This window comes from Pelecanus crispus, chromosome 8 (genome assembly GCF_030463565.1).
Source record: "Pelecanus crispus isolate bPelCri1 chromosome 8, bPelCri1.pri, whole genome shotgun sequence".
In the NCBI taxonomy this organism is placed as follows: domain Eukaryota; kingdom Metazoa; phylum Chordata; class Aves; order Pelecaniformes; family Pelecanidae; genus Pelecanus; species Pelecanus crispus.
The window spans coordinates 43526219-43539911 of NC_134650.1; the positions used below are offsets into that span (position 1 = coordinate 43526219).

The following is a 13693-nucleotide window of genomic DNA, read 5'->3' on the forward strand; positions in this document are numbered from 1 at the left end:
TAAAAAGGGATATAAATTCTTAAAGTGCAGGCTGAATACAGTTTCTAACTAGTGGAGTTTGCAAAGTAATTTCTCTTCTAAAAAGTTTGTGATGGATCCTTGGTTTAGAATCATACAGACGATTTAGTTGGAGAGGTAGTTCTCTCTGTTCTGTGCAGGAGCACACTTGTCCATTTAAATCGTTAAATTCATTGCAAAATCTTAATAGGAGAGGAGTGCTTGTAAGCATTTTAATGCTAACGGTAGCTTTTTTCAAAATGGAATTAATTGCTTATGGATTGCAGTACTAGAAGACAGGTTTTTTTGCAGTCTGATGCACTGGAAATTAAAGACTGCTTGTGACTAATCCATTGTTATAGGCTTTTAACTTTAAATAAGTTATACCATTGTTGGCTGAAGTCTGGGAAAATTTTGAGTAGGCAGCTGTGCTTAAGTGCAGCTGTGCCAGGTACTTCAGATTGATTTCCTCTAACAAGCCCCCCATCTCTCCTCCATGGCAGTTCTCAAAACCAGGCCTCTGCCAATGCTTTGAAAACACTCAGTACCATGAGATATGTTGCTGTAATGCTGAACTGCAGAACAACATGATATAACTCTCAATTAAGGGGGAAATCCTTTTCCTTGTTAAAGTGCTTTGTCGTGGTTTCTTAAAACAATATAAAATAATTGTTACTTAAAGGGAATGGTAGCTGTCATAAAGGGCAGAATTGTCTTGGGAGAAGAATTGTTTTGGCAGTGGTGGTGGGTGTTCTTTCTGAAATTGTAACTAATTGAAAAACATTTCCATGGGGACCTGAGGCTGGGCTCTGGCTTCATCCTTGGGGTATAAAACATTGTTTGAAAGTATGTTTAAATAAAATGTAATCTCCATCTTTTGAGAAACTGTTTTGCTTTGAAGGCAGTTAAAAGAATTTGCACAGATTACAGCTCCTGTGTGAAAATATTTTTCCAGAACTGGTTTAATTGAAGAATGCCATCATGAAATTTCAGAATCAGCTGCTACAGCAAATGGACTTTGCCCAACTGAAGGCTGTAATGATAGCATCTCATCCAAGGCCCAAAAATTTGGTTTCAGCTTAACTGGTATTCCCTAGGGAAGGCTATACCCATGTTTATCATCTTGCTTCTGTTGGGTTGAAGCATTACCAAATGCGGTGATGTTAAATGATGTGGGGGACCCTTCTGGTTTGGGAAATGGAAAGGCAAACTACATTTAAAACAAAATGAGACAGTGATAAACCAGTTTGTAAGGGTGGGAGGAAGATGTACCTGGCTTCTAGTGTTAAGCCCTGTAAGGAATTTTAGACCTTTTTTTTTTAACTTAACTTGTATTAAAATGTGTTCTATATAAGCTATACCAGTTTCGTACATTGCTTCCTTCCTGTTCCTCTTGCCCAAGTCTAGTCTGGAACAATCTGTGTTTAGAGGCATGGTTAGGACAGACAGGAGGTGGTTATGTCCATCAAAAGCCAGCACTCACAATTTTCTTCTAGGTTGCTTGGAATCTAATGAACTAGCTTTATGCTATATCACACTGAGTTCTTTTGTCTGTGCAAACTGTTCTTTTGTCTTCAAGTTGCTCTAGATCTAGGTCCCTGGACTTTTGCCACTCTGGAGATAGAAGATAAGAAAATAAATTTTGATTGTGTTACTACAAGAGCTCAGCAGTAATTTCATAGCCTTTCTGCTGAGATATCGAAACTTGCCTGCCCTGATAAGCAGACTTCTAAAAGGAGGTATTTTTTGGCAGAGATTCCAGAATTAACCCTCCCACCACCAAATTTATGCTGTTTTTTGTTAGCTTTATTATTAGCAACGTGAAGTTGTGCAATGAGATTTATCAAAGAGGTTCATCAGCAGCTTTGTATACTAGGGTTTATCTAAACATCACAAGTTATGTCTTGGTTTTGTTTTGATTTTGTTTTGATATTTCTCATATCATATTATTTTTTTCAGCTGACTCTAAAGATGATGCTGATAAATGGTTGTGCGGCTTGAATATCTTGTATCAAGAGGTCATGAGTGCTCCCACACCTGCTATCACAGAGAGGTATGTGGACATATTTTCGCTTTGTGAGACTTGACATTTCTTTGGAATTGAAAGTGGAAAATCTGAAAGAAATTTTTAAGGTGCAACAAGTGGTGCCTGCCAGTTACCTTAAGAACAACTACTCTCCAGTTAGTGTATGATACAGAAAGCTCATATGGCAATTCTCCACGTCTGTTTTGCTATATACATGTTCTGGAATTGCACTCTGCTGCATCTGATAAGGTGGACTTGCAATTTACCTTGTTCTGTATACCAAAACCAAACCAAAACAAAAATCTCTTAATGAGATCACAAGAATATCTGGTGTAAGTGTGAGCTGACTTCTTGGAAAATTCAAATGTCTTCTGCAATCACAGTAGGCTTGCTCTAGTAGATGTCCATGTGTCCTGTGTCCCAATAATTCCAAGGTGTGCTTTTGCGGTTTCTCCTTTTTATTGTATTGTATGGCAGCATGATCAGCTGACTCAGACAGCCAGGCGTTAAATGAACATTTTAAAGGATTACTTTTTAGCAGCCAGCCATATGATGGTGAAACTGTGCCCTTAATTCTTCTGAGGAAGTTGCATGCGAAACTACTCATGCTCAGAATGCCAGTTTTGTGGACAAGCTTTTAATGCTGCCTCCATACCTGATTGCTTTTCATGACTGCTGACATTTTTGTTTGTGGTCACTGCTGTTACCTGTTGTGAGGATATACCTTGTCCTCACTTGGTACCTGACCAAATTGTGGCTTTGACATTGATGTTGTCTTTACCTACTTGCCGTTCCAGGTGGGGAGAAAGTATTCTTATCTGTTCTTGTCTATTGTATGGTATTGCAGCAAGCTGCTATACAAAGTGCTACTGGATTCCAGGCTATGTTTGTGCAGCAGAGTGATTCCCGTAGAGACTGAGGATAAGCTCAATAATGACATGCTGTGTTCATACTTTAGATCAAAATCGTGTGTGTATGTATCTGCAATTAATGCTACTAATAGTATTTTGCCATGCACCTAAAACTGACATGCACTCTAATGAGGATTTTCTTCCCTCCCTGCTAGTTTTTAATTTTTATGCATCTAACAGATCTTTGAGCCAGCAGCCTCAGCTGGCATAAATCATTGACTTGATGGAGTTACTCTAGGTTAGATTAGCTGAAGTTTTGGCTCACTTTATCCACTTATATTTTTACAGCTTCTGGTTGCTCATTCTTTTCTGTCATGCCCACCCTTCCCCTTCCTGTGTTGTTTATGTGACTTTAGAATGCAGTATTAAGCAGCAGAAAAGTTTTGTATTTACAAATATGGTTATAAAACTGGCTGAATCCTTAGATGCTGCACTGGAAATGTTTTTGCTTTATTAAAAGAGATGTATCTTACAACTTCTAAATATTTCTATTGAATTTAATCTATGAATTTTGATATTTCATTGGCTGTGTTTTCTTTGTAATTCTTAAATTAAACCTTTCCCCCCCCCCCCTCTTTTCCACAAGCTGGCTGAGAAAGCAGATCTATTCTGTTGATCAGACTAGAAGAAATAGGTAAGAAGCTCTTTGTTCAGTTTGTTTTTAGTGAACTTCTGTTGCAGATTCTAACATGGAATGAAAAGAAGTAAATACTTAATTGTCCAAGATGTGAAATGTGAGACCCCTGAAAATGGCATTTGCTCTTGCTTTAACAACTTGTGTTTAGCAAAAGGCAAAACTCAGTGTGTTCATAGCGCTCACTCATGTTCATGTATGTGGTACAATGAGGAGGCAAATGATGAAAAAGAAATAGTTTTGCTTTTAGCCTAGAATCTTCCTGCCAGAATGAGGAAAGGGAGTTATTTTCTCCCAGTCTTACTGTAGAGATTCAGCTCAGCTGTGCAGGTATGTTAGGCTGCATGCTTGATAGAGGTCTTTGCCCTCTCAGAGCCAAGGTGGAGCCCAGCAGCTTGGACCATATAACCCGCTGTGAGCTTTCCTGTGCAGCTATGCCACCAATTCTTCCTTCATTGCTGAAGCATGTTTGCATTAGAGCGATTATACTCTAATGTAGACACACCAGAACCAGCTTTTAAAAACTTGTTTGCGCATTAGTAACAATGAAGCTGCACAAGCAGAGTTCAGTATGGGCTGCTAAAGATCACGGGTAGATGTTTAAGTGATTCATCTTCCCTTGTTTCAGTCCTGATAGGGCCTGAACATGGCTAGTATGTGTGGTATCTAGTTTGAAACTAGTCACGGCAGCAGTGTCACATCTAGAGATAAGGTTGTCCCAGCAATAACATGAATTCTTTCCTGCAGGGTCAGAGCTGTGAGGAGAACAGAGCAGAATATTAAGAGGAAGAGGAAATAACAGAGATACCTGAGGATATTAGGGGAGAGGAGGAGGAAGACTACTGGTATGACAGGGTAGTACCACGTAAAAGGGTTACTTTAACAGTGGGAAACAGAAGGCACTCTTGAGGGTATATATAGAAGGAAGCCAAGTTAGTGGTTTGGATTAAGGGCAAAAACTTTTTTTTTTTTCTTTCTTTTAAGCAATGGGCCTGGCTACACGGGCTTGTTTCTTTGCCACGTATTTGAATAGACCAAAGCCCTAGAATTACCTCAGACATGGTGCTTCTCATGTGAAAGAAGTCCCATGGGTTGTAGCTCCCAATGTGCTGTGTACCTTTGTATGGTTGAGTTTCAGTAGTTCATTTCAGGTCCATGTGTGGTGTGGGTTTGTAGCTTTTGCACAACAAAGGAGACTTTTTTTTTAATAAAAATGAATTGAGTTGCATACATCTCCTTAGAGTTGCCAGAAATCATGCGACACCGAGAAGAATGTTAACCCCTCCTCACCCATATCTATTACTTTACCATGATTTTGCTCTCTGTCTGGAACATGCATTTTATTCTCAGGTGTAATTCAGTGTAGAAAAGTACATGCATTTCCTCTCATTTAGGCCTTTTCCTAAAAACAAAATAAAGTGTGGTGTTTCATTGTGTGAATGAGGCTGTGTTATTGCAGGAAATAACACCATTCTGCGGACAGCCTGTGGCACTGTGCAGCTGGCTTCAGTGTGAGCTGAGACGCCATTTCAAAATGGGGTTTCCTAAGCTGGTCAGAGTGGTGAAGGGGAAAGTACCATCCTTTACTGGATATTGGCTTATACCTCCTGATGTATTTTGAAAAACTAGCCCTGCAACAGGGATATGTTGGCGAGGGTCCTGAAGCAAAAGCAGATGTTAGGATAGAGAAGCTGCGGCTGACAGTATATGTCTGCTGAAGAGGTTTCATTTGTTGCTTTGGGGTTGTTTCATCACTACAAGACAGTCTGGTTAGGATCAAGGGGACTAACACTGTGGAGAGGGCAGTTTTTCATTCTCTTAATAGATGATTCATGCTTTTAGAAAAATTCAGGAACAGAGTTTGGACTGAGTTCCATTGTGTTTAGTGTGGCAGTTTCTAGGGAGGTTAATTGTAAGGGTTAGGCTTCCAGGCAAGTCCTGTTTCACAGGTTGAGTTTTTTCCAGTGGTAATGAAGTCCCAGCTCTTTGTTTTGGCTTGCACTTGTCTGGCCAGAGGAAATTGCTCGTGCTTGGTGTTCAGGGTACAAATGGAGTGCTTGTTCTTCCTCCTAAAAGAAGTGTTTTTTTCCAGTGGTCTGGCGACAAGGCGGAAAGCCGGGAATTTCCTGAGTTCTAATCTGACTTTGGCATGGACTTCGGCTAAGTTCCTTCTTGCTTTGCCTCTTTCCCTCTCTACACAATGGAGATGAGAATATCTCACAGCGTAGCTGCTTGTATGGACATTGTAGAATGGAAGTGTTACTCTCATCTGGGTGTTTTTGTTGCTTTCAAGTGACTCTGTTCTGATCCTGTGTTTGCAGAGAGCTAATGGCTTATGAATTGCACTGTAGGTCAAGGCAGAGTATCTTAGCCTATTTTCTTGGGTACTGTTGGTATTGCATTAATGTTTTGTGGGCATGGCAGTAGGACCCATGAATGTTGTGCCTGCATTCTCTTGACTCTTCCCCACTTCCTTTTGCTGCCATGGATTCCCCTCATCTTCCACTCTAGGACTTGTCCCTGTGCCCTTCACATGTCCCGCTGTAACGCTGTGTCTTTCCCATTGAGACCTCACATCAGTGCCTACCTAGAGTGCCCAGAGTTTGAGACTCTGTCCTAGAACATGTGACCTAATTTCTGTTCTTTGCTATTCAAAGACAAGTTGAATAGCAGGTGACTGAAATGGGGCTACAGGAGATGGCTGAGTTGGTGTACCAGCTTGGTGCTGCTGAATGGATGAAGTCTCACTCTTTCCTTTTTCTCTGCCATCTCTACATGCTGCTAATCAGGCACTCCAGCCCCTTTTCTTATTCTGGCTATGATGCTGATCTGGTCATGAGGTGAGCTGGGTGACCTCATGAAGCCAGTGGAAAACTTGTTCTATCTCTCTCTTGACCACATAGTTTTCTGCTCACCTAGCAAGTTGAATCAGGTTAGCAGAAGGTTTGGTGAGCATCACAGCTGACCTATGGAAGCAGTGGGACCATAGCAACAGGGGAACGGAGTTGGGCACAAGAAGAGGAGTTGAGGTTGCTTCTTTTAACAGCAGTGAGCTATTAGATTGGCTCACCTGTACCTATGGCACACTTAAAGCATTTGGACACCCAGCTCCTTTAGAAATCACCCCTCTCTCTGTTCATATAGGTGTTATAGTAGCATTTCCCTATCTCCTATTTCCATTTTGATGATAAGTATAGTAAATATTGTGAGCTGCTCTGAGCTCACAGTGCCACTAGGCAGTGGCACCTAGGACACTGGAATAAGATATGAGGTTGATGAGAAAACGGGAAGATGTGAAGGAAATTGAGGTTTTTGAAATAAGCTATTCACAGGTTTGTTTCTAATACAAAGTCTTCCTTCAACAAAAGAAGTTTGATGTATACATCATACATGACTTGATATATGGCCAGAAAGTATGTGTGGCCAGAAGGTGCTGCAGCAATTAATAAATTTAGCTTTGTATATAAGTATTGCTTAAATACTTGGTGTGTGTAAGCACTGTGTTGCTTAAAATCTGAAATAAGTATGTCTTATTTGAAAGGTCTTGCTGTTATCTAGAAAACTTTGGGTTTTGAAGTGTTGCTGGTATATCACTGGACATTTTAAAACTGTAAAAAGGGTCAGTAGGTCTGTGTAAATGGACCTGGAAGGCAATCGTCTCTGGGAAGACTTGGTTGTGAGAGGAGGGTGAGGTCATGTTCAGATGTTGCAGAAGAGGAGAGTCTTGCTGCTGCGAATCAATTTTACCATCCAAGTGAATAACAGCTGGGAAAAAGGTTATAGTGGTAATGAAAACTGGAGCTTTTTATTTGCTGTTTCTGCTTATCTGTTTGGTATATCCTTTGTATAATGTTTTCTGTGTCTATATTCCAGTTTCAGTGGGACTGGAACAATGGAAGAAAGGCTGCAGTTCATCTGGCCATGTGTAAACATCTACATTTGAGCTGAACATCTAGATCTGATTCATTGTTGATGGAGAGAAATGGGTGTCTCTGCAGCATGGTTCTTTTCATCCTAATATGGATGCCCAAATTAATTGAAATGCCTATTTGTCCCCACTAACTAGAAAATGTGTCTAGCTTCCTCAAATGTAGGTGTTATGTTTATAGAAGTTTATAGTTATGTGAAATGACCCCTACCCAAAATGTTTCAATAGTCGTATTTTTGTGTTGATAGGAAATATATTAGTAGCTGACTAGATACAGCAGAACTGTGGAGGTTTTACTATCTTTTTTTTTTTCCTTCTTTTTTTCCCCAGTATCAGTCTTAGAGAGCTGAAAACTGTCCTTCCCCAAGTAAACTTCAAAGTGAGCAGCATGAAGTTCTTGAAGGATAAATTTGCGGTAATTACCTGATAACTTGTATCTGTTTGATATTATCTGATAAGTGGTGTTGTTTCTTTTCAGGATACTGCCTATATTTTTGCTTCTTACCATGTACAGTTAAATTAATTATATCGGTTGATTTCTCAGCTTAGCTTTGCCTATATCTAAGGCTATAAGAAAATACAGACATAAATGTTCGTTCTTTTCATTGTATGGTTGACCAAAGCCAATGCTGGGTTTTAAGCTCCAGTGCTGATACTGTGCAAATGCATAGAATTGATATATAAGAAAAAGAATTTTTTTGCGATACGATCAAGTAATAACCTCTTCACTCCAACCTGTGCTAATATTAATAACTTCTGAAGGTTGTTTCCATTTCTACAGGAATTTTAAATATCCCCACCTTTTCCTGCTTTCCAACTCTCCACCCTTAAAGCATACATTCTTGCTTCTGTTGCTCCAGCTAACAATGGCTAAATGAGGCACTACTTCACTCAGTAACATAGTGGAAATGGAGTCAGGGTACAAAATGCAAGGCCAAAGATGTGAGCTGGGAGCACTATGTCACAAACCAACAATCTGTTTACTTGTTTGTATTCTTTAAAGAAAAAAAAAAAAATCCCAAGTGGCTAAAACAAATGAAGCTGGAGTAGAATAGAATGCATGAGAGGGTGGCAGCTGGAGTAAGAGTAACTTGTTTGCTGTGCAAATGTAGTTCATGGAATTCTAAATTCACTGCGTGCTACTTTCTATTGTAGGAAATAGGTGCTCACAAGGAAGAGCTTAGTTTTGAACAATTTCATTTGTTCTACAAGAAAATCATGTTTGAACAACAGAAATCGGTAAGCTTTTTCATAAGTAATCTTCATACTGCTTGATCAGAATAAAGAGCGAATGCTGATTATTATTTTGTTTCTGTTTGTTGCTTTGTTCTCTTTTCTCTATTCCTGTGACAGAAGAAGGATGTGTACTTGATGTGTAGATAACAGTCACCATCAGCAATTGGCTTAAGAAGATGAATAAGTCATTCATGTTGCTTCTTGTGTGTTGGTAGTAGAGATATGCACAGATATAATGGGGTTTCTAGGAAGAACTTTTCTTGAGTTTGTTTGGGATGTGGAAAGTCTTTTCATTAGGCTTGGCTGATCTCTTTACTGATAGGAGCAAGGTTTTTCCATGCTTGTACTAATCTTTTATTGCTAAGAACATTCTGTAAAGCATGAAGATGTATCCTGAGCATCAAATAACAGCTCGTCATCTCTCATGCTTGGAGATTACCAGTGGTGAGTGCATTACAAGACGGGCATCAGACAGCTCTTGGGAGGCATGAATGCAGTGGAATTACATTTTAACTAATTCATATGGGCAACTGCCTGACTACTGTTTCCATGTATTCATTGCACAGGTTCGTAAACTTGGTGGAAACTGCAGACATTGAGTGACTCTGAAAGTTAGGAACCATTTAAACCTGTGTGGAAACACATGATTTTAAATTACTTGCGTAAACATGTTTGTTGATGACGTGCTTATTGTTGATTCAACTTGCAGTTGCTAAAATACAAGCTTCTATAGTGAAAGTCAGTGCTGTTTCTTTTGGCAATAGAGCTTTCTTGTGCTGTTTAAAAGTGATGCTGAAATGATTGTGAAATAATAAGGAATCTCCATTTAGTGACAGGGTTTTAGTTTTGGCTATGAAAGTCTAGTTAATTAGCTTGAGCAGAAAGTTGAAGAGTAAAACAGAATAAAGAGGCTATCTGACTTCCTTAAACTCTTGTTATCGCCCCGTGTGGATCATTTCGAAGAAACTCCTCAGTTTGCTCAACAACTGCTTTGGGTCAGTTGTTAAGTTTCCTCTGACCTGTAACTATGCTGCTCCAAGCAATTTAGTTTTTATATTCACATGAATGAATGTGATGGATGATACATAATTCCAGTTTTTCTGGGATATCAAACAATAAAAGCTCCCTAGAAACTTGACTGATAAGGTGCCTTATCAATAGCAAGTTTTTTGCCTGAGAATTGGGTGTGTTCGCACTGAAAGGCCTGAAGTGCAGTTGCCAGCCTTGGCAGTGGTTTTTTTTTTCTTATGTGTTTAATTAAAAATGTTTCTTGCCAACTTGTATGCAGCTTCTCTAGAGCAGAAATGCATATATTTCCCCTTCCCAAACCAATGGACATTATTAGATGGAATTAGATAGAAAATTGCATATTCTTTTATTACTTATCTTTTCCCCCTTTTTATGCTTTTTTTGTTTGTTTGGTTTTTTTTTTTAAGATTCTTGATGAATTCAAAAAGGATTCCTCTGTGTTCATTCTTGGGTGAGACTCTTCATTTGTATTATTTTTCCACATTTCCATACGGTTGTAGGATTGTTTTTTAATTATATCACTATTCTTTTTGTTCTGATGCTTTAGTAAGTGAAAAGTAATGATACATCTTTTTGCATTCAGAAAGGTGAACTTGCCATGGAAATAAGTCCTGAAAATAATTTGATAAATGTTTTTTACCTTCTGACTACCAAAATGGTACAGACTTGAAAAAGCAAATTTGCCTATCCTCTGATTTTACTAAGAGCTGAACAGAATTATTGAAGGACAATTTGATGGAGAAACTTTAACTTTAGTCTGGAGAGTGGTGTGGTGCACAGGCTTTACCTAGACTTCAGCAGAATGCTGGTAGTAACAGTTTCTGCATCTTTCACTTGGTGGGCTTGAAAATTTAAGAAAGTTGTGTACAGCATGAAAAGGGAGGTCACAGGCATTGCTAACATTTTGACTGTGAATTAAACCAGTTTATCTTGGTTTTGAGTATTACACTAACGGATTAAGGAAGTCACTTAAAAAGTTTGCTCTGAGTGTATTGTATATTTCCTTAGTCCTTGGGCATGTCGTATGAATTAAACTTTGTGAGGCTGCTTAAAACCACAGATTTATCAAGGATGGCTAGGTTATAAATACCTTATTGGTACCAGATGATGCGGTCTACAGAAGAGAAAGCAGTTGTGCCACTTTTGCTTGGTGCAGCTGCATCTTGCCTCCTTTTTCTCGAGGTTTTGATCTACCACAGCAGATCAGCTGAGTAATACATGGAACGAGTTATTTGTGGAAGTGTGGCTCTGTGATAATTTAAAAAAAACAGTGTCTTGGTATGCCTCAACTAAGCTTAACACCACTCCTGTCAAGTGAATGCTGCTCATTTGCTACAAAGCAATGAGCAGAGATTTGGTACTTTTCCCAGTGAATCACTATCAAAAATATATCAGGAATCCAGGAGGCTTTATTTGAAGACTCAAAATACAGTAATTAGATAATACACTATTACAAGCCTGATCTAAATTCCATTGAAGTTATAAAAAGTTTCTTGGTGGTGGCAGCACATTTATACTATAAATCCAAGATACAAATCCATGTAATTTTCTGCTATAACACCTGATGACACGTGCTCTGTTAATTCTTTAGCTTCACTTTCCTACCCCCCCCCTTTTTTTTTTTTTTAAAGAAATACTGACCGTCCAGATGCTTCAGCAGTTCATCTCCATGACTTTCAGAGATTCCTGCTACATGAGCAGCAGGTGGGAAGGTTGCAGAAACTCGAGTTATTTTTCTTGAGGCTGTCTCACAGAATTCTATGGTCATTAAGAAGAAATGTGATGTATCATAGAATATGATTGATGTCAGCTGTGATACTGGAAAATCTTGGAAAGATTTCTCCTTACTTGTTGCTATTGAAGTTCACAAGAACTATTACTTTTCATAAGACTCTGAAGGTGCACCAGAGGATGAGAGAGTAGACAAAGTAAATAAGGTTTTAACAGGTCTCCATTTAGTCATGTAGATAAACAGACAAGGTTAGAAATAAACACGGGATGTATGTCAAAGATGGTAGCCTGCCCTAGTTACAGCTGTTATAGCTAGGTACATCTGGGGTAATGCCTTGGCCATGGCCTCATTTTAGCAGCTCTTACATAAAAAGCTGAGCTGACTGCCTGTAGTCGAGTCAAAAGTAATTTTCTATTGAATGGAGCCAGTTCGATGTCCCATACCAGCAAGCAGATAAGGGTGGAGGCAGGGATTAGAACCGTGTCTTCATGGCCTTCTATAATGTTATTTAGCAGAGACATCATGGGGAAAAAATTGTGTGATATCTGCTAGCACTGCTAAGCTCCAGGTTTGCAAATATGATTGAAAAGTGAGACCTACACTTCCTGTATGAGGTTGCTACTTTCTTTTTCTCCCTATTTCACTGTGTTAAATGGATGTTCAGATTGCAGCTAGAAGTGAGAGAGAGTATAGTTAAGGCATACCCTTCAAGGAGGCCAGCTTTTTTCTGTGTGTGTGTGCATGCATATGTGGATGTATGTAGTATGTATCTTGTGGACCTCCAATCTATATAAAGGTACTTAGATAGAGATCTTCTTTTTTGCTGTTAAACATTGTAGAGGAAACTCTTAAAGACATGTGGGTACAATAAAATATATTGGCAGAAAACTAGCCAGTTGAGAGAGAAGTAAACCACGTCTGTAGGTCTCTGTTCCTTATTTGATTTTATATAGCATAACACCACTTCTATAGTTTTTTTTTTCTACTCTGTTATTAATATCTGAAGGAATCTTGGGCACAAGATCTCAGTAAAGTACGAGAACGAATGACGAAGTTTATTGATGACACTATGAGAGAAACTGCTGAACCTTTCCTCTTTGTTGATGAGGTAAGATAATGATACTTTCTAATAGTTCCTTGTGGACTTTTTTCTTTCGCTGCTAATTGAATGGCAGCTCCTCTAGGCTTGTCTTGCTACGTTGCTGGGTTTCTTTTAGTCTTGTATGTTAAAAATATTCAAATTCAGTTTCTGTCTTTGTATTGTAGTTCCTCACTTACCTTTTTGCAAAAGAAAACAGTATTTGGGATGAGAAATATGATTCAATAGATGCGCAGGACATGAATAATCCTTTGTCCCACTACTGGATTTCTTCCTCTCATAACACGTAAGTTATCAGAAGTCCCGTTGTCTATACCTGTTCAAACAGACGTAGCACGTGTTAGGAGAAAGTAACACTTCTAAATCATGACAGAAATATACTGCGTGGATGTGTGAAACCTTCCTAAAGCATGATGTAAATGTGGCAAATACAGTTCGTGGGACTCCTTTTTCTCCCTTCTCTTAAGATCTTAGAGGTTTTGAGATATAACCGAGCTCAGCTGCCAGAAAACCCAAACCCTGAATCCTGTTACAAAAATAAAAAGTCCTGAGTTGAAACTGCTCCAGCCTCTCTGCTTTCAGAAATTAAAGTTATTGAAGGAGCTTCCATTTTTCCCCAAGCACCAACAGCCTCATTCAGCTAGTGTCAGCATTAATTGTACCTGAACGTAGGAATGCTATAAGGACCCCACCTGTCCTGTGGGAAAATCCCATACTGTTAGTGTGATATGAAGGGCAGTGCATTTGTTGCCTTGGGAAAGCAGGCAGCAATGTGCACTATTGATAAACACTCTGACAGTTCACAGTGTCACCAAGTGGAAAAGATTTGGTCCTGAGCAGGAAAGGAATAGGAGGTCTTGAGCAGGAGATCTTAAATTAGCACATCTACTGATCAGGACATGGCTATTCATGGTCTTTGCCTGGATGACAACAGTTAGAGCAGACAGAGGTGCCTGAGGCACAGGAAGAGTGCAATTTGGTATCCATGCTTCTCTTTGTCATTTTGAGTTTATTTTACAGCCAGAACTTTGAAGTCCTGGGGACTATATTTTTGTTGTTACTGTTTTTAGAATTTTATGCTTAGCAACTTAGCTGCTGATT

General features: G+C 39.1%; 1 protein-coding gene across 1 annotated transcript in view; it reads left to right on the forward strand.

Moving 5' to 3' along the window:
- PLCG2 (phospholipase C gamma 2) overlaps positions 1-13693 on the forward strand; it is a 59916-nt gene that overhangs the window by 15688 nt on the left and 30535 nt on the right. The window contains exons 3-10 of the mRNA XM_009486469.2: positions 1957-2050; positions 3521-3568; positions 7827-7911; positions 8652-8735; positions 10169-10212; positions 11393-11465; positions 12500-12601; positions 12760-12878. Coding sequence (XP_009484744.1) covers positions 1957-2050; positions 3521-3568; positions 7827-7911; positions 8652-8735; positions 10169-10212; positions 11393-11465; positions 12500-12601; positions 12760-12878 — 649 coding nt within the window. The remainder of the gene's footprint in view (positions 1-1956; positions 2051-3520; positions 3569-7826; positions 7912-8651; positions 8736-10168; positions 10213-11392; positions 11466-12499; positions 12602-12759; positions 12879-13693) is intronic.